Genomic DNA, 25,577 nt, shown 5'->3' with positions numbered 1-25,577 from the left:
ACCACTGCAAACAGGAAGGGGCTCAGAGCTGATCCCTGATGCAGTCCCACCTCCACCTTAAATTCTTCTGTCACACCTATGGCACACCTCACCATTGTTCTGCTGCCATCATACATGTCCTGTACTATTTTAACGTACTTCTCTGCCACGCCAGAATTACGCATGCAGTACCACAGTTCCTCTCTTGGTACTCTGTCATAGGCTTTCTCTTGATCCACAAACACACAATGTAGCTCCTTCTGACCTTCTCTGTACTTTTCCACTAGCATCCTCAAGGCAAATAATGCATCTGTGGTACTCTTTCTCGGCATGAAACCACTGTTGCCCGCAGATACTTACTTCTCTCCTGAGTCTAGCCTCCACTACTCTTTCCCATAACTTAATTGTGTGGCTCATCAACTTTATTCCTCTATAGTTCCCACAGCTCTGAACATCCCCTTTGTTCTTAAAAATGGGAACTAGAACATTTTTCCTCCATTCTTCAGGCATCTTTTCACCCGCTAGTATTCTGTTGAATAAGTTGGTCAAAAATACCACAGCCTTTTCTCCGAATTGCTTCCATACCCCCACCGGTATGTCATCAGGACCAACTGCCTTTCCATTTTTCATCCTTTGTAGTGCCTTTCTGACTTCCCCCTTAGTAATCATCGCCACTTCCTGGTCCTTCACACTTGCCTCTTCCACTCTCCCTTCTCTCTCATTTTCTTCATTCATCAATGTATTCTTTCCATCTATTTAGCACACTACTGGCACCAGTCAACACATTTCCATCTAAAATGGGAGAAAATAATAGTAAGAAAAAAACTTAGGGAAACACTGCAGTGTAAAGATTGGAAATATATCTAAAAATGAGATCCGACACCAAACAAATATTTAGATAAATGGATATCCGAAAATTTCATTGCCAGAAAATCGCAACTTTTCAAGAGTCCATAATAAAAAAGGGGAAAAAAAGACAAAAAGCGTGGTTATGACGAGACAGAATATTGGATGAAAATAGCCTTAAAAAGAGAGGAGGGATATAAGAGGAAAAAAGTAATGAGGCAAGGAAAGAAAAGTGAACAAATGGACAGAGTAAGTTGAGGGAAAGAAAACTGAATGTTTCATATAAAAAAGGATGACAAGACAAGACCAACTTCACAACAACAAAGGAAAATTTAAAATAGAGAACAGAGACGAGTATACACACTCTCTACCCACAACTTCCTCCTCCACAATATGACATTACAGAGAATAACGAGATCAAATGGGACAGACTGGATTTGATCAAAAACTTTAGGAAAAGCACTTTAACTAGTGTGACGGTCTGAGCGCTCCCCCGTGCTGAAAAGTCTCCTTGTGATTAATGCGCATGCGCTACTAACAGGGGAACTCTGTGTACGTAGCTGACGCTTACTGGGGAATCACCCGCTCTCATTCCTCCTCCTCCATCTTCTACATAGAGGGAGCTAACATACGTTATATCTTAACCCAACCTAACCTTAAAACAAAAGTTGATAAAAAGATATACACAAGTACGTTCGTTGTGTTTGTCTTCCCGAGACGTCAATAGTGTTACGTGTGAATTTAGACTAACGTCCCTTTGTTCAAACAAGCAAAATGTGACAAGGCAGTTGTATTGCATTTCCAACAATTTAATCTCACACACATCAATCCAACACAAACACAATAAAATAGTTAACATAAAATAGGTGTTCAAGAACAGAGTAGTTGAACCACAACGGCAAATATTCACCAATGTTGAACGAGTGTTCCCAAACAAGATAATGTTCTTCCCAGCGGCTATTTCCAAGTTAGCGAAAGTTCCAGCCGGTCAAAATACGAAAGGCAGAAGGCATTTGTGCAGTTAGCGTTCCAAGCAGCGTAGTTTTAAAACATTACACACACATACAATAGCGAACATGAACACTCTGGGACAGGTTGTCAAATGGCACACGTTGAAGCATGGATGGGGACGTTTCAGACTGGCCAGCAGTTTACAAAATATACGCGCGTTCACATTAATATACGTGCATGGGCGTTAATCACAAGAAGACTTTTGCACCACCGGGAGCGCTCAGACCATCACATTGGCACTAACTGAACCTCAGACTATACCTCTCCCTCTTCATGAGGAAGACGTTTTTCAAATGATAAAAGTGGCTGACTCAGGCACAGGATCTGGCACCGATCTGACTAGTTTAATCGAGAGGACTTGGACGATGGAGGATGTCAAAAAGGCCGTTGAAGGGTTACCTCCCGATAAGACCGACATCGGGCAATTTGTTGATTGGCAACAGAAACTGTGGTGAAATGTTAACCATGCCCTCCATGCTGGGAAAAAAAAAAAAAAAAAAAAAGAGCACCTTGAGTGCCTGAACCTTACACTTTGCCGAATTCCCTCACACCAGACGCAATAAAATTCACTGCAGAAAATAAGTAACACTTTTTTCTCAAACATGGAGATAAAATCAAACTGACATCTTATTTTTCATCCAAATTTGATAGTCTAACTTGTGCACTTCCTCATTGTGAGGGAATAGTCAGAGCAGTATCAATAGCTGTGGAGGTTAGTGTACCAATACCCTCTGGTGCTGCATAACAGGAAGAGTGGAAGAAAAATGGGGTAATACTAAAAATTGTCAATGTATGACAAAACAATAAGCCTAGCCTACCAAAAAAAAAAAAAAAAGAAATCTATATAAGTGGGCTTCTATATTGAGCCTTAGGCTGACGCATGTCTCAACCGGAGGGATGGTCGGGCTGGTTAGTCAACGTGATACAACCTCTGGAATCAAATCCAATACAAAAAAAATTGTCGCGCTTGTTTGACTTGCCCTAGACATAACCGACAAGGTAATGTAAGACCAAATAGAGGAAGGTTTCCCACAGTATTCATTCCAAATTGTCCACATGGACTTTATTGAATTAAGTCAAAGTGAAGGGGAAAAGTATTGCTTTGTAATAATAGAAGCATTTTCAAAATGGATTGAACTTTTTCTGACAAAACATCCAGATGCTTTGACATTGGCTAAACCATGCTGTAAAGACATGCCTCGCAATGGCATACCGAAAATAATTTATAGTGATAATGGAGCTTATTTTGTTAACCAAACTGTTAAAATAATAAGATAATGTTACACATTGATTTAAAAAAAAAAAAATACACTTCACCTACCACCTTCAAAGTGCGGGACTCGGAGAAAGAATTAATGGTACAATTAAAAAAGACTTAAGTGCATTGAGGAGACAGGGAGGACGTGAACACAATGTCCAGATTTAGTTCAATTACATATTAATTTAACAAGAACTGAGGGGTTAACACCATATGAGACATTGTTTGGGTGACCACATCGGCTGCCTCAATTTAAAAACCAATGAGAAACAGAACGTAATCTGGCTAATTACATGCAGAAAATGTTTGAAAAACAACAAATGCAATCACTCTTTAGTGCGGACCATTCTGTTGCTCAGCAGGACACCACTTTGGTGAAACCAGGATACTGGGTTTTGGTGAGAAGCTTTCAGAAGCATTGGTATTCACCCAAGTGGGTAGGTCCATATCAAGTACTCCTGACATCACCTACAGCTGGAAAAATAGCAGAAAGTTCGACATAGGTACATTTGCCTGATTGTAAGAAGGTTATTGATTTTGACAATTTTGTTTTGTTGGTGATTTGTAAGATAGTTGTTCTCACTCATGGGATGCGAGGAGGATGCTACATTGATAGCAAATGGGAGACCAGCTCTATCACGCTACACAAAAAGAACAGGAAGTGTGTCATGGGTAAAGCTTGATGTCTCTGCTAGCCAATGGGATGCAAGGAAGATGCTATGGCGATAGCCAATGGGAGAGCAGCTCTATTGCGCGCCACAAACGAAGATATAGGATGTTTACATTCAGTGAAATCTGGGGAATCCAGCGCCCATTTTTAATTTTTGTATCCTGAACTTCCTTTGTAACTTGAGACAATATTTTTACGAGGAGGCATTTCGTAACCTGAATTTTACGTTACTGTATTTTCCGGACTATACATCGCTCCAGAGAACAAGTCGCACCAGCCATAAAATGTGTAATAAAGAGGGAAGAAACATATATAAATCGCACAGGATTATCAGTCGAATTTTTGGCAGATTTACCCGGAAGTTGTGCTCTCCATCGGTCATCCACTGCTCCCACAGCAGGGGTCGGGAACTTATAGATCCTTATAGATTAATGTTATGTTGCCTCCTATATTTAAAATACAGAATTAGCTTTTTGTGCACTGTGTTGTCTATGCTTTAATTCTCGATCATGCTGTACCAAGTGGGATTTTAACAGACACAATCCAATCCTGTACTTTCGACTTTGGCTTCAGACAACACCTTTTTTACTCAAAAAAGTGAAAATCTCATCCAGTTTCACCACTTTTTCTTCGATTATTCACATACCCCGATATTCATTAAAGCAACAGGACTTTTTTTTTTTTTACCATTATTATCTAGAGTAAATGAATGTTGCTAACGGGCTATTATCGTCAAAATGGTAGCATTTCATTCAACCAGTGTTGCCGCCTATTCAGTCCACACGAGTACAGTTTTGTCATCTGCAGCTTTCACCCAATAATCTCAAAACCATGTAAAAACTTGCTTGAATTGTCTTTTTAAAATGAGGCATTAAAACAAAAACAGGACTTTAGTCCTTACTGTGCAATTCAAAACATGCAACGAAGTACGATAGGAATAACATTGTATTTCAAGCTGGTCTGTCAGACTACATTAAAATATTTTCTCTAGTCTTATGGAACAGAACAAAATAAATTCCATATGACAGTGTGACCATACAGTGGTTTAACTGAAACATTCCCATAAAAATATTTTTCAAATAAATACATTCACATTTACGTGTCACTGTGAACGTACCTTGCACGTACATTAGTGTTCAAAATAGCAGTCCAATGTGAATAACCAGATTGTATATACAGTGAAGAAAATAAGTATTTAACACCCTGCTATATTTTAAGTTCTCCCACTTAGAAATCTGAGGGGTCTGAAATCATCGTAGGTGCATGTCCAGTGTGAGAGAGAATCTAAAACGAAAAATCCAAAAATCACAATGTATGATTTTTTTAATTATTTATTTGTGTGATACAGCTGCAAATAAGTATTTGAACACCTGAGAAAACCAAGGTTTGGTCACCAGGTTGGCACACACTGCAGGAGGGAATTTGGTCCACCCCGACACAGAGATCTTCTCTAGATCAGACAGGTTTCTATAGCTGCAAATAAGCATTTGAATACCTGTCTATCAGCTGGAATTATGACCCTCAAATACCTGTTAGTCCGCCTTTAAAAGTCCACCGCCACTCCATCTAATATCCGGAATAAGGTGCACCTCTGTGAGGTTGTTAACTGCGTAAAGACACCTGTCCACCCCATACAATCAGTAAGACTCAAAGTTGTCACATGGCCAAGACCAAAGAGCTGTACAAAGACACCAGAGACAAAATTGTACAACTCCACACGGCTGGAAAGGGCGATGGAGAAATTGCCAAGCAGCTTGGTGAAAAAATGTCCACTGTTGGAGCAATCATTAGAAAATAGAAGAATCTTGACAGTCAATCTCAAACGGAGTGGAGGCCCATGCAAGATATCACCTCGTGGGGTCTCGCTGAACCTTAGAAAGGTGAGGAATCAGCCAAGGACTACACAACAGGAATTGGTCAATGACCTGAAAAGAGCTGGGACCACCGTTTCCAAGGTGATTGTTGGTAATGCACTAAGACGTCATGGTTTGAAATCATGCATGGCACGGAAGGTTCCCCTGCTTAAACCAGCACATGTCAAGGCCCATCTTAAGTTTGCCAATAACCATTTGGAGGATACAGAGGAGTTATGGGAGGAAAGGTTTGTGGTCAGATGAGACCAAAATGAAACTTTTTGGTCATAAATTTCACTAACTGTGTTTGGAGGAAGTCGATTGATGAGTTCCCTCCCAAGAAGATCATCCCGACTGTGCAATTGGGAAATTTGTTGAAAGGGGTGTGTTGAAAATTTTTTGTTTGCTGTTGACTTTAAAAATGCAAAAACTTTAATGCAAACTTTTTTTTGTTTGTACGATTTACCAATTCTTTGAATCACTAAACTAATATTTAGTTCAGTTTTTTAAAAACCTCTTCACATTTATGTGGCATTGAGTCAACCAATACGTTGCACCTTTCGGCCGTTATTCATTTACATTTCTTGGTTTTGCTTCAGAAACAGCATTTTTAACGTCACCCACAAGCTCTTGATTTGATTAATGGCCACTTCATATTCGGTTTGTTGGATTGAAACCAAGACTGAATGTTTAAAAAAAATATTGGCGTTATGGTTCTACTTGACCTGTCTGCTTTCAAAAAGGGTTTTTATCCTTAGTTCCTTCCCTTCAGAAACATTTGACTGCAACTAGCCCATACTTGACTGCTGATTACTAAAGAACAGTATAAGATGGAGAAACTTTTTTTCTGATGAAAGAAGAGTGCTCTTTCTTTTGGTGGCTTTGGTGTATACATAGTCATATTACAAAACATTCTGTTGTGCTTGAAAAATGAGTGATACTACTTAAAAATTCCGAGCAGTCTGACGGGTTCCCTACTCAGGGAACAGGTGGCAGTGAATTAGTTAATTTCCCTATATCTTGTGTGCCGCAATGCGGCATTTTTGGCAAAGAGAAAGGTCTGTGTTACGCCAAATAGACAAATTTGAAATGCTACGTTTGACATTTGTCTTTTTTTTCTCTGAAAGGAGTAGTCCATTCGTTTGGATGAACAATGTATCCGATAGGTCATGTTATGTACTGTACCTTGAAAATATGAGATTAATCTTCGATCATTGAATGGTGTTTGAGAACTTTATTGGCAATTACAAATTTTCTTGGGCGCCGCCATTTTGGCAAGTCATATGACCTATCTGCCCGGATGTGACGTATTACGTGCCCCAATAAAGGCTCGCTTACGATGGGACACAATTATGGGCAGCACTGATTTCTCGGATTTATCATCTGATGAAGAAATAGCAGTATCGGTTGCTCGGGACGACGGAAGAATACGTCCATACAGATTTGAACCTGTGACTGTAAATGTTGAATATTCGGCTCGTTCTTTGGATGGGAATGACGCAAGTCTGACTACGCGGAGGCCGATGCGCAGGACACACATTCATCCATGCTATCGATTTTGGAGTGCGTTTAAGATAGCCAGCGGAGGATTGCACTGAGGATAGTACTCATGACCACAGACGAAAAGACTGAAAAATAGTCGTCAAATCACAGTGACTGGTCCCAGCCACCTCATCTGGCTCCTCTCACTGCGGAGAAGTCGCAGCTCGACACAGAGCGCCTCGCGGACAACCGAGATTCTAACCCTATCTCTGAGGGAGAGCCTGGACACCCTGCAGAGGAAACTCATTTCGGCCGCTGGGATTATGTTCTTTCGGTCACGACCCACAGCTCATGCCCATAGGTGAGGGTAGGAATGTAGATTGACTGGTAAATTGAGAGCTTGACCGATACAAAGTCAGCATCATTGCAAACGCTGCACCAATCCGTCTGTTGATCTCCTGCTCCATTCTTCCCTCACTCCTGAACAAGACCCCAAGATACTTCAACTCCTCCACTTGGGGAAGGATCTCTTCCCCGACTTGGAGAGGGCACGGCACCCTTTTCCGACAGAGTACGATAGTCTCGGATTTGGAGGTGATGATTCTCATCCCAGGCTGGAGGCATTTAAATGCAATGGTGTACTTACCGACCTCTATCGCTCTCAAAATAATGAATATTGGTACACAAACACTGTGGAAAGACAACCGGGAAGTATAACAGTACTCATCCATACATCCTAACTTATATACATATTAAAATATAATAAGTTATATTGACAATATTTGATGGTAACTTTTATCTTATTTGTTACTCCAAGTGGAAATTTCATTGCGTACACCACACTGCTACTCAGGACACATCATGAACAGCAAACCCCAAAGAGAGACACAGAAACATGGTAGCACAAGCACAGAGGCTCATCTGCCGCAACACTGTCGATAAAATTACACCGCAGATGCATTGTTGCGCACGTAGAAAAATGCTGTTCTGGTCTGACAGAAAAAATTTAACTTGAATTATTTTGCACTTTGTCATGTGTGTGTATAATATATATACATATATATGTCGAGTATACTTTGTCATTAAGGTTATTTTTTACAGTTTTCCTCTTTTTATTTATTCACCTGTATACCATGGAAATATTTAAAGCCCCACACTGACATGAAAAGCATGTTTTTTAGTATGTTTTAAATTTTTTTGGGAGCCAAAATGACGGCTCGTAGTATTGCTGGATATTGTTCTAAAACTCGGATGGATGTATTTATTCTTCATATGTTTCCCAAAGACCCGGTTCATCGTGAAAAATGGATTGCACAGGTGCAAAGGACAAGAGTTTTGTGGGCTCCAAATGACGGGTAGGTGTGTATAGAGTTATTTATAAAACTACTAATAGTAGAGGGGAGAACGTAATCCTTTCAGCGAGCTCCGGCGGCGAGCGGCAGGCCGCGAGCGAGCTGCGGCGGCGGGCAGCAGGCGAGCGACCAGCCGCATGCGAGCTCCGGAGTTGGGCCGCGAGCGAACATAGGTGTCACTACGTGTTTTCAATGGCGTATGTCCCAGCAATATGGCCACCACCTGGATGACGAATGAGACTTCCGCAACTTTGCGCATGGATGACACGCTCATATTTATTTTTTCATATAGACATTGATGTGAATAATGTAATATGCATTTTTCATTACAATATCTATTTTACAATGTATATAGGGATGTCAGTGGGGCTTTAAGCAGTGGTTATGTTGCTATTTAACTGTTTTCATCTGTGGAAGTTATTTTTGAGGATTTTCTATCAGAAATCAGAGGTTGGGTCACGGGGACAATAGCTTTAGCAGGAATGCCCAGACTTCCTTTCCTCAGTCACTTCATTCAGCTCTTTCAGGGGGATCCCGAGGTGTTCCCCAACGAGCTGAGGAATGTAGTCTCTCCAGAATGTCCTGGGTCGTCCCTGGCGGCTCTTTCTAGTGGGACGTTCTCGGAACACCTCACAAGGGAGGCATCCGGGAGGCATCGGAATGTGATTTTCGAATAGACATTTATTTCATTGAATTGTGGTAATTTCTATGTTTGAAGGTACGTTTTCTAACCCATTGGGTAAGAGTAAAAGTATCACTGTTTTTGCATTCCTATAATTACTGATTATTTTGAGTAATTGCACGTGATCAAGCCTCTTCCAACATTCCATACAAAAAATGGGAATCTATGATTGCTGATATCAGATCAGACCAATATTAATACTGACCTACAGTGGCTTGTGCAAGTATTTAGCCCCCTTGACGTTTTCAACATTTCACCACATTTCAGGCTTCAAACAAAAACATAAAATTATTTTTTTTTGTCAAGAATCAACAGCAACTGGGACACAATCGTGAAGTGGAATGAAATTTATTGGATATTTGAAACTTTTGAGTTTTAGATATTTTTCTCCCGAGGGACCTGAAATTACATTATCCGAATTTCTCTAGCATATCTATGTCGCTCGTGAAGATCCCCAACTTCCTGTTCTGCTCCTGAGCCAGCATTGTCAATCTAAAAAAATGTGTCCTATCTCTAGTGGATCTTCTACAGAGAGTTCATCGCTCAGAGAAAAATGGGTGGTCCAAGCCAAATCAGGACAAAGCGTATAAATGACTGAGTCAAACAGAAGTATCTCCCAGAGAGGTCTTTCTGGATAGTTGTGTGCTAAAACCAAGATGTTATTTGAAATGAAATTGATACCAATACTTCATCCGTATTAGAGGGTCACTCTATGGATGTCTTCATAGTCAAAATATTGGACCTTGAATTATCTTTTCCACATACCTTACAACACTCCATGTCACCTACTGCTGGCTGTACAAGACCAGGTGGTATCATAAACTTCAATTTAAATTAGAATAAGGAGGTAGTCTGCCATTCGCCCAAAGTTAGCTGGGATAGGCTCCACCACTCCCGCAATCCTTGTGAAGATAACCTGGTTGGAAGATGGATGAATGGATATAGGGATTCTTGTACCTGCAAAACGATTTTCAGGAACCCTCCCCAAGAAAATGACATCTATTTTAAATCATTAAATTGCATCAAAGACCGCAAGCCCTTTAACACTTCAAAAAATATAAAAAGTATTGAACTAACCAAATTTGGACATGGAAGGGCTCGGCCCAACTTCAGAGAAAGGATTTGATTCGTTGCATAACTGGAAAATATTTCGTGACTAGTCCACGTTCAAAATAATTTGAGGCAGCCGTACTGTTACGTGATGCCGGTCAGTTATGAGCTGAGTTCAAGAAACAAGAGTCTGTGGAGCATGAATATGCGTCACGAGAATCTGAATGTGTTTTTGTGGCTTATCACAGACTTGAGACACCCCATACCTCGGACACTACAATAAATTTGTATGAACAATTAAGGCCAACTTAAGTGGAGCAACTCCACTACTTCGCTGTAGTATTTGCCACAGTATATTTGTATTGTGCATTTTATGTTTTCTCTTTAGAATGTGATTGAACATGGAGAAAAGATTTTCCTGTCACAAAATTCGGGATACAAAATTGTTCATATCGCACAGTAACATATTTAAATAACATTTAAAAAAAAAGCAAGGAGAGAAAAAGAATTCACCTGCTGAGCATCTGTATCCGAATGGAAAGTGATGTACCAGTTGTTATTGTGTGCAAACTCAACACTTAACACCTTTGGACAGTTGCCATTTTTGAATAGTGACTCCACTTCCTTGAAAAAAAAAAATATTAAAGGAAAACGAGAAAAACAATGTTAAGAAATAATACAAATTGAAAGAAGGTACAGAATGGATGTCATCTTTTGATCCAAAACCAAACCATCTCAATTTTCTTCCATTATGAAGTGGTATTTACCTCAACAGGTGTGGTCTCTGGGACCTCTCGTAGGATGATAATACACCTTTTGTGGTTGGGGCGCACTTTCTCCCCTTTTTCATCCACTTGTACCATGGGTGATGCTGGGGGAATGCATTGATGTCAATTCAAGTGTTATAATTAAGGGTGTAACAATTAATTCTGAGACAAAACAAGATTCCTGCAATCCAATTGAGTAATCCCTCCTCAGATAGATGGCCTTCTGGACGTCAATAAATCGATTTAAATCACTTTAAAAGGTACTCAATTGATTGTATCAATACCAGGAACGAATGCATTTACGCACAGCAGACTTCATTTGGATGAGTGTTTTTTGTAAGCACTTTTAATGACAGAGATTCGGATTAAGTTTTCCTGCCTGACGTCACAGGGGATCAAACTGCAGGTTTTTTTATAAGTGAGCCAGTCTGGGAAGCAAACCACACAGTTGTGCATGCACAGTGCAGATAATATTAACACGCCTTGATCAGAGCACGAAATGTAACTAGAAAAATGTCCTTTAAATCTTAAATCAGATGTATGGATGCGGTTTGGTTCCTAAGTAATCAAGGCCAACTGTGGATAAAATATGACGGTCAGGCAAAAAAGTACTAGCCTCATCGTCTACAAGTCAAGGAAAATGTGTAAAAGTACTTAAAACCACTGAGTTGTTGTACAAATCAACAGGATCAAAGGAGAAAATGAAGCAATTATCAATTTGTGAGTCATTTCAATCAGATTTTCACTATGATGGGTAAAAATTTCAATCTCAGACATATTGGAGTTTAACATCACAAGATACTCAGAGCTCTATAATCCCTACTGCGTAGTAAAATATGATTAAAACATTTGAGTTTTAAGTATTTTTTTTATTTCAGAAAGTGCATTTATTCTGAACATTTGTATGGCATTTTTATGTTGAAAAACAGAAGTAGTATCGAAACCTACTGTATTGATAATTCAACCTGAAGAGAGATGTTAGTCCACCGTGCCGCCTTAGATACAGTGAAGAAAATGAGTATTTGAACACACTGCTATATTGCAAGTTCTCCCACTGAGAAATCATGGAGAGGTCTGAAATTTTCATCGTAGGTGCATGTCCACTATGAGAGAGACGATCAAAAAGAAAAAAACAGAAATCACAATAAATTATTTTTTAACAATTTATTTGCATGATACTCTCACCTCAAAACATGTGCAAACCATCTAAGTCTGCTCTCTCTAACCTTGCCTTCAAAACAAACTTTCTAATAACCTCATTTCTAATCCAATCTAACCTGTTCACACCAAGCGAGAACCTCAAGCATCTTCATTTCTCTTACCTCAAGTTCTGCTTCCTGTTGTTTCTTCAGATCCACCGTCTCTATTCCGTACATCATGGCCAGCCTCACCACTGTTTGATAAACTTTGTCCTTCATCCTGGCGGATACTCTTGTGTCACTTAGAAGACCAGACACCTTCCGATCCTACACACCACCATCCTATGCTGTCGAGCTACACTCTCCCCCACCACAACGTTACAGTCGGTAACTTTCAGATTATGCCGTCTGCACAAAATATAATCCACATGCGTGCTTCTACAGTGAAGAAAATGAGTATTTGAACACCCTGCTGTATTGCAAGTTTTCACATTTAAAAAACATAGGGGGGGTGAAATTTTCATCGTCGGTGTATGTCTACTGTGAGAGAGAATCTAAAAAGAAAAATCCAGAAATCACAATTTATTATTTTTTTATCGATTTGTGTGATACAGCTGCAAATAAGTATTTGAACACCTGTCTCCCAGCTAGAATTATGACCCTCAAAGACCTGTTAGTCCACCTTTAAAAGTCCACCTCCACTCCATGTATTATCCTGAATCAGATGCACCTTTGTGAGGTCGTTAGCTGCATAAAGACATGTCCACCCCATACAATTACTAAAGCTCGAACTTGTAACATGGCCAAGACCAAAGAGCTGTTCAAGGACAGAGACAAAATTGTACAACTCCCCACGGCTGGAAAGGGCTACGGAGAAATTGCCAAGCAGGTTGGTGAAAAAAGGTCCACTGTTGGAGGAATCATTAGAAAATGGAAGAAGCTAAACATGATGGTCAATCTTAATCGTAGTGGAGCCCCATGCAATATATCACCTCGTGGGGTCTCAATAATCCTTAGAAAGGTGAGGAATCAGCCCAGGACTACACGACAGGACTTGGTCAATGAAGTGAAAAGAGCTGGGACCAACGACTCCAAGGTGGCTGTTGTTAATACACTAAGATGTCATGGTTTGAAATCATGCAAGGCAGGGAAGGTTCCCCTGCTTAAATCAGCACGTGTCAAGGCCTGTATTAAGTTAGCCAATGACCATTTGGATGATACAGAGGAGTCATGGGAGAAAGTTTTGTGGTCAGATGGGACCAAAATGGAACTTTTTGGTCATAATTCCACGAACAGTGTATGGAGGAAGATGAATGATGAGTTCCATCCCAAGAACCCCATCCCTTCTGTGAAGCATGCTTTGGGGGTGTTTTTCTGTACATGGGACAGGACGACTGCACTGTATTAAGGAAAGGATGACCGTGGCCATGTATTGTGAGATTGTGGGGAACAACCTCTTTCCCTCTGTCAGAGGATTGAAGATGGGTCGTTGGCTGGGTGTTTCAACTTGACAATGACCCGGAGCACACAGCCAGGAAAACCAAGGAGTGCCTCCGTAAGAAGCGTATCAAGGTTCTGGCGTGGCCTAGCCAGTGTCTAGACCTAAACCCAAGAGGAAATCTTTGGAGGGAGCTGAAAACCTGTATTTCTCAGCAACAGCCCAGAAACCTGTCTGATCTAAAGATCTCTGTGGAGGAGTGGGCCAAAATCTCTTCTGCAGTGTGTGCAAATCTGGTGAACAACTACCGGAAACGTTTGACCTCTGTAATTTGCAAACAAAGGCTACTGTACCAAATATTAACATTGGTTTTCTCAGGTGTTCAAATACTTATTTGCAGCTGTATCACACAAATATATCATTGAAAAATTCATACATTGTGATTTCTGGATTTTTCTTTTTAGATTGTCTCTCTCACAGTGGACATGCACGTATGATTAAAATTTCAGACCCCTCCAAAGTTTCTAAGTGGGAGAACTTGCAATATAGCAGGGTGTTCAAATACTTTTCTTCACTGTACCACCGCTCTTGGTCACTATGTTCCACTCTCTTCTGGAAATAAGTGTTCAACACTGCCAGTTCCCTCCTTTTTGCGAAGTCCACCCCCATCTGCCTCTCAAAGTTCCTTTGCTGAATGCCGTACTTACCCATCACCCATTTCCTTTGCCAACATTTCCATTGAAATCTGCACCAATCACAACACTCTCTCTCTCTCTGGGCTGCTCTGGACTAGTATGTCCAGTTCCTTCCAGAATTTCTCTTTCAACTCGAGGTCACATCCTACCTGTGGTTGGTTGTTGGCCTTGGGTTGCTATCGCTAATCACATTATACACAATACTTTCAGTTTCAAATTTCAGCCTCATCACGCGATCTGATACTCTTCTTACCTCCAAGACATTCTTACCCAGCTCTTTTAAAATAACCCCGACTCTATTTCTCTTCCCATCTACGCCATGGTAAAATAATTTAAACCCTGCACCTGAACTTCTAGCCTTACTCCCTTTCCACTTGCTCTCTTGGATGCACAATATATCAACCTTTCTCCTAATCACCATGTCAAAGAACTCCTTACCTTTCCGGTCATAGTCCCAACAGTTAAAGTCCCTCAAACAGCTGTAGAGTTTGCACATTCTTCTTCTTCTTCCGACTAAGCCACTTTCCTCCGCTTTTTTTTTTTGTCTTCGACCTACATTATCTGAATTTCTATCTATGCATGTTGAAGAAACATTGAACATGAGTAACTTCATAACTTGTAAGACGAGGGCCGTGAGGACTTGTGAAATTTAACAAGTCTTATCTTAATATCCAAATTGATGATGTATCGTTCGCGCTGAAGCTGCTCGGCCCAAGTTAGCCTAGCGCGTTAATGTTATTACCTGCGTAGAGTATACAACGAGGACCAAACAATCGTCGACCCAACCTTGAACTACTCGTGAGGGCCATTGAGGTTTGAATCCCCTCAATCCACGTATTCTTTAAATCCCAATATCTTTTATATTTTTTACACAAGTAATACGTGATTTGTGTACCTTATGTGCTGACTGTTTATTGTGATTGCTTTCATTTGACCTTAATTTTAACATAGTTCAGGTAGTGTGTAAATTGTGTATCTTTTGTCCTGACTTTGTTTATTTCATTGCATCTTTTAGATTATCTGCAGTCCGTTGGCAGCAAACATAATTGTGTTACCTGTCAGCCTGTCCCAATCCCGGATAAATGCAGAGGGTTGCGTCAGGACGGGCATCCGGCGTAAAACTGTGCCAAACATATATGAGCGTTCATCATATGAATTCTACAACTGTTAGGTCGGAAGAAGTGGGACAGGGAGAAGACTGGGGAGAGGGGTAAGGAATACACAGATGCGTCATAGGGCAAAGGTAGAGGTGGCGAAGGCTAAACAAGAGGCATATGACGACATATACTTCAGGTTGGATACGAAAGAAGGAGAAAAGGAGCTCTACAGGTTGGCCAGAGGAATAGAGATGGGACGGATGTGTAGAAAGTTCAGGTAATTCAGGACAGTGATGGAAATATGCTGAATGGTGCCAGTAGTGTGTTAAGTGGATTGAAAGAGTACTTTGACAGGTTAACGAATGAAGAAAATAGGAGAGAAGGTAGAGTAGAAGAGGCAAGCGTGAATGACCGGGAAATGGCATTGATTAGTCAGGGAGAAGTTAGAAAGGCACTAAACAGAATGAAAAATGAAAAGACAGTTGATCCAGATGATGCACCAGTGGAGGTATGGAAGCAATTTGGTGAGTTGGCTGTGGAGTTTTTGACCAACCTATTCAAGAGAATACTAGCTGGAGAGAAGATGCCTGAAGAATGGAAGAAAAGTGTGCTCGTCCCCATTTTTAAGAACAAAGGCAATGTTCAGAACATTGGAAACTAAAGAGGAATAAAGATGATGAGCCACACAATGAAGTTATGGGAAAGAGTAGTGGAGGCTAGATTCAAGACAGATGTAAGTATCTGCGAGCAACAGTATGGTTTCATGCCTAGAAAGAGTTCCACAGATGCACAATTTGCCTTGAGGATGCTCATGGAAAAATACAGAGAAGGTCAGAAGGAGAAACATTGTGTCTTTGTAGACCTAGAAAAAGCCTATGACAGAGTACCAAGAGAGGAACTGTGGTACTGCATGCGCAAGTCTGGTGTGGCGGAGAAATATGTTAGAATAGTACAGGACATCTATGAGGGCAGCAGAACAGCGGTAAGATGTGCCCTTGGTGTGTCAGAAGAATTTAAGGTGGAGGTGGGACTGCATCAGGGTTCCGCGCTGAGCCCTTTCCTGTTTGTGGTAGTAATGGATAGGCTGACAGACGAGGGGAGACTGCATTCCCCTTGGACCATGATGTTCGTAAATGATGTGGTGATCTGCAGTGGAAGCACGGAACAGGCAGAGGAAAATAAGTATTTGAACAACCTGTTACATTGCAAGTTCTCCCACTTGGAAATCATGGAGGGGTCTGAAATTTTCATCGTCTGCAGTGAAAGCAGGGAACAGGCGGCGGAACAGTTAGAAAAATGGATGTACGCACTGGAAAGGAGAGGAATGAATATTAGCCGAAGTAAAACAGACTATATGTGCCTGAATGAGATCGACGGAGGAGGAAGAGTGATGCTCCAGGGAGGACAGATAGCGAAGGTGGACGACTTCAAATACTTGGTGTCAACAATACAGAACAATGGAGTGTGACAAGGAAGTGAAGAAACGGGTCCAAGCGGGGTGGAACAGTTGGCGAAAGGTGTCTGCTGTTCTATGTGACAGAAGAGTATACGGCAGGATGAAGGGCCAAGTTTATAAAACAGTGGTGAGGTGAGGCCAGCCATGATGTACAGATGAGAGACGGTGGCTCTGAAGAAACAACAGGAAGCAGAACTTGAGGTAGCAGAAATGAAGATGCTGAGGTTCTCGCTTGGTGTGGATTAAAAATGAGGTCATTCGAGGGAGAGCCAAAGTTGGATGTTTTGAAGGCAAGGTTCGAGAGCAGACTTAAATGGTTTGGACATGTTCAGAGGTGAGAGAATATGTTGGTAGAAGGGTGCTGAGGATGGAGCTGTCAAGCAAAAGAGTGAGAGGAAGACAAAAGAAAAGGTTGATAGATGTTGTGAGGGATGACATGAGGACAGTGGGTGTTAGAGAGGAGGATGCAAGAAATGGGCTGTGATGGAAAAAGATGACACGCTGTGGCGACCCCTTACAGAACAAAACGAAAGAAAAAGAACAAGATTTGTGTGATAAAGCTGCAAATAAGTATTTGAATACCTGTCTATCATCTAGAAATCTGAACCTCAAAGACCTTTGAGTCCGCCTTTAAAAGTCCACCTCCACTCCATGTATTATCCTGAATCAGATGCACCTGTGTGAGGTCGTTAGTTGCATAAGGACACTTTAGACTCAAACTTGTAACATGGCCAAGACCAAAGAGCTGTCCAAAGACACCAAACACAATCTTGTACAACTTTACACAGTTGGAAAGAGCTGCAGAGAAATTGCCAAGCAGCTTGGTGAAAAAAGGTCCAATGTTGGAGCTATCATTAGAAAATGGAAGGACCTAAACATAATGGTCAATCTCAATCGGAGTGGAGCCCCATGCAAGATATCACCAGGTGGGGTCTCAATGATCCCTAGAAAGGTTAGGAATCAGCCCAGGAATACATGACAGGACTTGGTCAATGACCTGAAAAGAGCTGGGACCACCGTTTCCAAGGTGACTGTTAGTAATACACTAAGACGTCATGGTTTGAAATCATGCATGGCACGGAAGGTTACCCTGGTTATAAATCAGCACATCAAGCCCCGTCTTAACGTTGCCAATGACCATTTGGATGATACAGAGGAGTCATGGGAGAACATTTTGGGGTCAGATGAGACCAAAATTGAACTTTTTGGTCATAATACCACTAGCTGTGTTTGGAAGAATACGAATAATGAAGAACACCAACATTACTGTGAAGCATGGGGGTGGTAGCATCATGCTTTGGGGGTGTTTTTCTGCACATGGGACAGGGCGACTGCACTGTATTAAGGAGAGGATGACCGTGGCCATGTATTGTGAGCTTTTGGGGAACAACCTCTTTCTCTCAGTCAGAGGATTGAAGATGGATCGTTTGGCTGGGTCTTTCAACATGACCCGAAGCACACAGCCAGGAAAACCAAGGAGTTGCTCCGTAAGAAGGTATCAAGGTAGTGGCGTGGCCTAGCCAGTCTCCAGACCTCGACCCAATAGAAAATCTTTGGAGGGAGCTGAAACACTATTTCTCAGCAACAGCCCAGAAACTTGTGCGATCTACATAAGATCTGTGTGGAGGATTGGGCCAAAATCCCTCCTGCAGGGTGTGCAAACCTGGTGAACAACTACACGAAATGTTTGACCTCTGTAATTGCAAACAAAGGCTGTACCAAATATTAACATTGGTTTTCTTCAGTGTTCAAATACTTATTTACAGGTGTATCACACAAATTAAAAAAAGAAAAAAAAAAAATCATACTTTGTGATTTCTGGATTTTTCTTATAAGATGATCTCCTTCACAGTGGACATGCACCTACAATGACAATTTCAGACCCCTCCATAAATTCTAAGTGGGAGAACTTGCAATATAGCAGGGAGTTCAAATATTTATTTTCTTCATTGTACATTCAAATAAAGTGTTCATGTAGTTATCAATGGTGAATTGTATGTTTTTAATTTTACTTTTTCCTTCTAACACCCCCCCAACACACACACACACACACACACACCACACACACACACACACACACACACACCTTTGTCTTGTCCAGCTGCATGGGCCTTCCAGAATGGTAAATCTGTATGCCTCTAGGCTGGAACAGTTTTACAGTGCGACAGAGGTGTTTTAAATACTCCCTGTGCTTATTTGTTTTCCCATTTTCTTTGGTTAACCTGAATATTATTGAAAATGCAGGCGAGGACAGAAAGGATTTTAGGGTACACTGAGGCAGACAGTGGACAAGGGAGCTTGGAGTGTGAACCATAGCAGACCAATAGTGAGACAGTCTCGATCTCATTCTCAACTCATTCTAGTTTAGGGCCCACATGAAGGAAACTATTACTAAGACTGGACTGGTAAATCTTGGACTATATATACACACACACCAAGTTATATACTTTATAAAAAAAAAAAATTGATGACTGTTTTCTTTTTTTTTTTTTTTTTTTTTTAAAATAGTAATGATCATGTGACCACAGCTTCTGCGAAGGCTGCGCGTCGGGCTTCGCGACGGGGGCGGCTCTGAAGAACCCAGCCGAGAGTGCGTTACTCAGTCGCGTGCGTGCATAAAGCGCCCCGGCTCGACTGACTAAAGCATCACTGCTCAGCTCTGTCATAAGCCACACTGGCTGGCTGGGATGAGCCGCGATAGCTCATCTCCGCCGCGGGAGTGGATCGGACGGGATGCGGTTTGGCCGCAATCGGATATCATCTGAATATGGCTCGAAACAGTGTATTATGGCCCTGAGGGCTCGAAACCATAGTGTAATATTGCCCCGGTAATTTCACTGGGTTGTGTGGTGTTGTCTTTTCGAAAAGAGCTTCGATGTCAGAAGCGGCGTCAGAAAAATGTGAATATCTCTGTTGTTCGGCTTCCATATTAGCAGGTACTGCGTGTTTTCAACGGCGGAAGTGACGATGACGTCAAGGACAGAGGACGCGACTAATATGGCGACCACTTGGATGTCGAGGGACACTCAATTGCACAACTTTGTGCATGGATGACGCGCTCTCCGCTCACTTTTTTTTCCCCCGTATCGACATTGAAGTGAATACTGTTATATGTATTTTTCATTACAATATCTATTTTAGAATGTTTATCGGGAAGTCAGTCCCACTTTAAAGTTATCCATTTGTTTATTACTTTTGGCAGAATTATTTTCAAATGCTACTGGTATATACGCTATGACTATGTTTTGCCATTGGCTGTTGATAGCATGTTCATTTTTCCTATACGAGTTTGGGTTTTTTTTGCGATAGAATTACAAGTATTGGTTGAGCATATTAATTTAGAAGCCCTAATTAACCCTCCGATGCACGAGTGACTGGACCCTACACTCTTCCATAAGTGGGTCAAAAATGACCCATAATACAATCAATGCGCTTTTATGAAATTGTTGTCATTTTGGTTAAGAATAATCACTTGTATATTTAGTATTATATTTGGGACTATACAAGAATGATTTCATGTTTGAAATATATTTATTTTTCAATTTTTAACATTTTTGAAAAAGAAAATTTACCCAAAACAGCAATCGAAAAATGTCAGCATCCATTTTGTGTGTATGTGTGCGTGTGTGCGCACATGTGTCTGTCTGTGTATATGTATGTGTAGAACTGTCCAGTCATTGATTGACAGTTCCTCTCTCTTTTCCCTGTTTTGCCTTCTTGTCTCACCACTGTATGCAATTAAGACAAACTACCTGTTTCTGGCAGTGGTCATTGCACACAGGCACATTGCATTTCCCACACGTATTGTTGACTTTGCGATCTTTGTTACTTGGGCAGCTCTGACACCTTTTTCTCTTTGGTTGGCTATTGTATTTCTTTCTTGTGCTGGGTTGTGGCTTTTGTCACCCCGCACCTTTCCATTGCTTCAATAATCGGGGTTTGCTGTTGGGGGCACCTATCCAGTCGACTCATGTGTGGTGTGACAAGCTCCTTTGAAAGCAACAGCCGTCGTATATTGGTGATGCCGCTCTTGGAATCTGGGTGCTGAGCCATGAAAAAGGTGTAGGCATTCAGGGTGCCGATATCAATTATGTTGTACCACAGCACCAAGGGCCACCTCTGTGTTTGGCGCTTGCACGTGTAGTTGCCAACCATCTGGTCAATGGTGTCTACACCTCCTTTTGTCTCATTGTAAAATGTGATCACTTCTGTTTTTTTCTGCTATGTTCATCCACTGCTTTGTCGTGGTGCATCTTGCTCAGTAGCACAACAGCTTTTCCTTTCTTTCTGACATAGCTGACCATGGTAAGGCTGTCGTTGAATCCAAACTTTGTGCTGTAAACCTCACTGGACTTGGAGGGCTTCAACAGAGGAGGGATGTCTGCCTTGTTCCGATGTAGTCCCCCCACAGTAGCGAGATCCTTCTCCAGGAGATGCTGCGCGAGTGGCACACTGGTGAAAAAGTTATCCATGGTGATGTTGCAACCTGTGTTTCTAAGTCTACTACACAACTGGTAGACAATGGTTTCTCCCAGATTCTTCTGAACTTCTTCCCCTGGTTGTCTCCCCATGTAAACTATACCATCTATTGCATAAGAGATGCATGCATCACAAACCCAGAAGATCTTTAGGCTGTACTTGGCAGGCTTGCTTGGCGTGTCCTGTAGAAAGTTGCACCTACCCCTGAATGGCACAATCTGTTGGTCAACAGTGACACAATCACTGTGGATGAATAACTGTCTGCAGTTGACCAGGAACAGGTCCCATACGAAGCGGAAGGCTGCCATATGATCTGTTGCCAGGCGGAAGGCTCTGGTCCTCTTATCAAAGTGCAAGGTAAGGCGAATGTCTTCAAATCTTCCAACAGCCATAGTGGCCTTGTACATGGGATTATGTAGAACACTTCCGACAACTCACGGATAGATACATCACAGTTCTTCTCACTCCCTGCAAGCAGGGTCAATCCAATAAAAGCCATGAATTCTTCTTTGGTGAAATTTTTCCATTCTTTTCCTCTAGCGGTTGCTACCCTCCGTCCTTCCAAGTTTGTGCACTTGATCACCTCTTGGATTATATCATCAGTGATAAAAAGCTCTCATGCATCGTTGGGTAAGACAATCGTGCTAAGCCCTTGTACAGGCCCTGACTGTCTTCTGAGGATATTGTGGCTCTATGCTCTGCCCTGGGTGGGAGGAAACTCATTCCAGTAAGAGCCCTTCCGACTCATTCTGTTGGACATGATTTGGACACTTTCTTCTTCAGAGGACACATAAGAGGAATCTTCTGAGTCAGATTGATCCTATTCACTTGGATTTCCAGATGGACGACTGCTACTGCCACCTGGACAATAGTCTGAGTCCTCATCAGAAATTTCAGATTCGGAGTCCAACCCCTTTACTGCCTCTTCATCAGCCAGCATCTGTCGGACCATTTTAGCTGTGTATCTCGCAGCCGTGACACCTTGGATGAGGAAAGACAAGAGTAGTCTTTTCAATAGATTAATATGTACCTATATAAATAAATACACACACACACGCACAACAACACACACAAATGGACACGCGTGCACATGCACACACTACATACAGTAATGTTAGCTAACGAGTGTTACCTAGTTATGTTACATGAGCACCACCTGCTCTCTCAGAATGGAAAGAAAACAATTTTACATATACACTGGTTATGAAGTAAGCTAATTTGTTGATAAAATACTCTTTCACAAAATTATGAAAGACATGCGTGGGCACACAATGCATAAAGTAATATTAGCTATCTTAGTTACCTAGCTCGTGTTAGCTCGTTATAAAGCAGATCAATTTGTAGATAACAGTCATGACAGACACACAAACAATATTATATGAAGATAATACTTACCTGTATGAGCTTTTACTGTGTAAAATAATCTTCTTGAGGGGTGACACGTCTGATATAGTCTGTGTGGTCCACAGTTAATTTATTGCTGACAGCCAAAGTTGATTAGAATCAGTGGTTCCCATTGGATTCCACACTGGATTCCACAGAAAATGCACGCGGGTCATTTGTGACCCACTTATGGAAGCTTGGGGTAATAATACAAAAACTGAAATTTCTTAAAATGTATAAAAGGTAAGTTAAAATTGTGAATGACATTATATTAAAAAACATGTTTTTTGAGGAATACCTGGAATATGAAATGATGAATTTTCAGTCCGAAGATATTTCAAGAAAACAACCCCACAGGGTCATTTTTTACCCACTTATGCATCTTAGGGTAAGGAATTTGGGAAATTTCACCAGTACAGTCCAGCATTGCTTATAATTTTATCTAAATTAATAATTATCCTTGAATCGAATTGGCAACCACAAATTGCGATCCAAATAGAATTGTTAAAACAAATCGTTCCATTCCTACTCATAACAGGCATGTGATTTGACTGAATGAAAAAGACTGCAAAATAGCGAGGGGTCTGGGGGCTGCAAGCATGATCAAAGGATGATCACCAATTTTAACGTGCAAGTTTTATAAATTGTATTATGAATGTATATCTCGTACATCTATAAATGCTATTCTGTTTTAAAAAATGTACACAATGATTGTTCATTATTTAGGTGCAAACCTTTACCCCAAAAAATTATAAATTCAAATACAAATTCAACTAACTATTATAAGTGAAACTAAATTGAATTCAGATTTGCATCATGGCATGCAAGCGTGCTTTCCTAACGTGTATATCCTGGCCATTGAAAAACCTTTTAATTTCTTGTTTTTGTAAATGATTGAAACGCATGAATTTGATAATTATTAACGTCATGTTTCGTTATCAGTAAATAATAGACTTAAAAGTAACTGCTTCTGAACTGACACCTCGTGATTGACAACCCTGTCTGCAACTGGGGTTGGTTGTTTCGGTGGATCTTGCCTCTCAATACCGGGACTAGTGAAAGTAAACAAATGAAGTCCCTAAGGTTTGTTGGCCTCGGGTTGATATCCGAACGTACCAAATATGGAAAAGTTTGTTTTCCTTGCTTCCAGTTGTTGGCATGTTGTTGTTTCGCGTGAACTTTCAATGCCTTGAAACCACTTGATCCGTAGCCAATAGTATCCTGACACCACAACGTTTTACCAGGTCAATCGATTTTGCAAATGAAGACGTTTAACAGAGTGGTAACTTCCTCCTTTCCAATGATAGACGATTTCTTGTTCCATCCAATCCCATCGAAACTTATTTTTGACATTTCTATTAATTCCTTTCACTCGCGAAGCGTCTTTCTTCTCGAGCACCGGCATTGTGTTCACTTGCAAATGGGCCCATTACTTGCCTATTCGACATTCGACCAGTCACAGACGCGTATCCCATTTTCCGCCTCGCTTGCAAAAGTCGGATCGGAAAATAAACATGTAGATTCTGGCACGGGTAACGGTTGCAATATTGCAGAAAAATGGAAAATATATTTTTCATCCATGCAATTTAAAAAGACTGAATTCTGTCTATAAACGGAAAAATCACATGTTTGTCATAAACATTTAAGCATGAAACATCTGGAATTTGTCACCTACATCGCAACACATCCAAAATGAGCTCCATGTCACTGGTGAGAACCTTGATGCCTTCCATGCTGGCAATGGTCCAAATTGAGACAAACTGGTCACTGTCCATCTGGGACATCAGGTACAGATCCTTCGAGAGGTTCTCTCTAAATATTAAAACATTTTTTTAAATACATGGACTGGAAATAATGTATAAACTTCCCGAATTAGGTAAAGGAATCTCAACTCTTACCTTGAGAAATAAAACTCAAGCTCTTTTTTCAGAGACTCGCGTAGATTCTCTGTTGAGTATGGCCGATCTGTTTTGGCATCTACAATAAAGCAAAAAAAAAAAAAAAAAGGGAGCAATGACAAATGATGGGTATTTAACACCTTACACATCACATTTTGTAATGTTATCTCACATCATGTATAAAACAGACATCCAAAAAAAAAAAAAATGTAGGGTGTCTGGGGTGATCCTCAGGCCCCCGTAGAACATTTTTTGAAAAACAAATGAAGAAATGCAGAAGACTTCAAGCACTAAACATTGATCAACACCTCAAGTACATGTTGATGTACATATTATGATCATTAAATTTTCATTTCTTTGCAGTTTTGGTTTGCCTTCAAACTTGAACCAGGCACATCTCCACTTGCATCCGATTCCTGATTCGAGCTGTGCCACATGAATAGCATCCTGCTCTTTAAAGAGGAATCCGGTCGTTGATTTAACAATGTATCAGATAGGTCATGTCATATGTACTGTAACTTGAAAAAAAAAAAAAAAGGCCTGATATTGTGGGAAAGATTGTTTAGACTTTCTTTCAGCTTGTCCCGTTAGGGGTGGCCACAGGGTGTCATCTTAGATGAACGCTCATATTTGTTTGGCACTCTTTTTACACCGGACGACCTTCCTGACACAACCTCTCTCAGGGGTGTGGGAAAGGGTGTGTGTGTATTTCCATTCTGCAGGGATTCAACTGGCTACAATTCGCTTTCTGAAATTTGACTAGCTACAATTAGGTGTATAAAATTCCCATCTAAATTCAAGGTGAAGGCATAAAATATTTCAGTATTGAGCAACTTATTTGAAAAAATTCCTCCATCTTCCGATCATCCGATACTGTTATTTCTTCATCAGATGAGGATAAAGCAGAGAAATCAGCGCTTGCCATAATTGTGTCACAACGTAACCGAGCCTTTGTTTGCGCACGTAATACGTCAAATCAACGCACGTAGGTCATGTGACCCGCCAAACCGGTGGCGCCCATGAAAATTCGTAATTGCCGATA

General features: G+C 41.0%; 1 protein-coding gene across 12 annotated transcripts in view; it reads right to left on the bottom strand.

Annotated features, from left to right (window-relative positions):
- The window catches only part of larp4aa (La ribonucleoprotein 4Aa), a 105,112-nt gene that overhangs the window by 49,236 nt on the left and 30,299 nt on the right, over positions 1–25,577 (bottom strand). For 10 of the 12 annotated variants that reach the window (XR_009792750.1, XR_009792747.1, XR_009792751.1 and 7 more), the window contains exons 4-7: positions 24,536–24,614; positions 24,313–24,449; positions 10,951–11,054; positions 10,697–10,807 (exon numbers count right to left, since the gene is read on the bottom strand). Coding sequence is in view for 9 of the 12 variants with exons in the window: in XM_061805503.1 (XP_061661487.1) it covers positions 10,697–10,807; positions 10,951–11,054; positions 24,313–24,449; positions 24,536–24,614 (431 nt within the window). In the remaining 3 variants the exon portion in view is untranslated. Of the gene's footprint in view, positions 1–10,696; positions 10,808–10,950; positions 11,055–11,898; positions 12,054–12,272; positions 13,986–15,277; positions 16,482–24,312; positions 24,450–24,535; positions 24,615–25,577 lie in introns of those variants that run through there. The other 2 variants (XM_061805486.1, XM_061805494.1) reach the window with 2 other exon arrangements.

The sequence above is a fragment of the Syngnathoides biaculeatus genome, chromosome 2 (genome assembly GCF_019802595.1).
Source record: "Syngnathoides biaculeatus isolate LvHL_M chromosome 2, ASM1980259v1, whole genome shotgun sequence".
Lineage (NCBI taxonomy): Eukaryota > Metazoa > Chordata > Actinopteri > Syngnathiformes > Syngnathidae > Syngnathoides > Syngnathoides biaculeatus.
The sequence above is the reverse complement of the archived record's forward strand: the minus strand, read 5'-3'. Positions and strand labels throughout refer to the sequence as shown.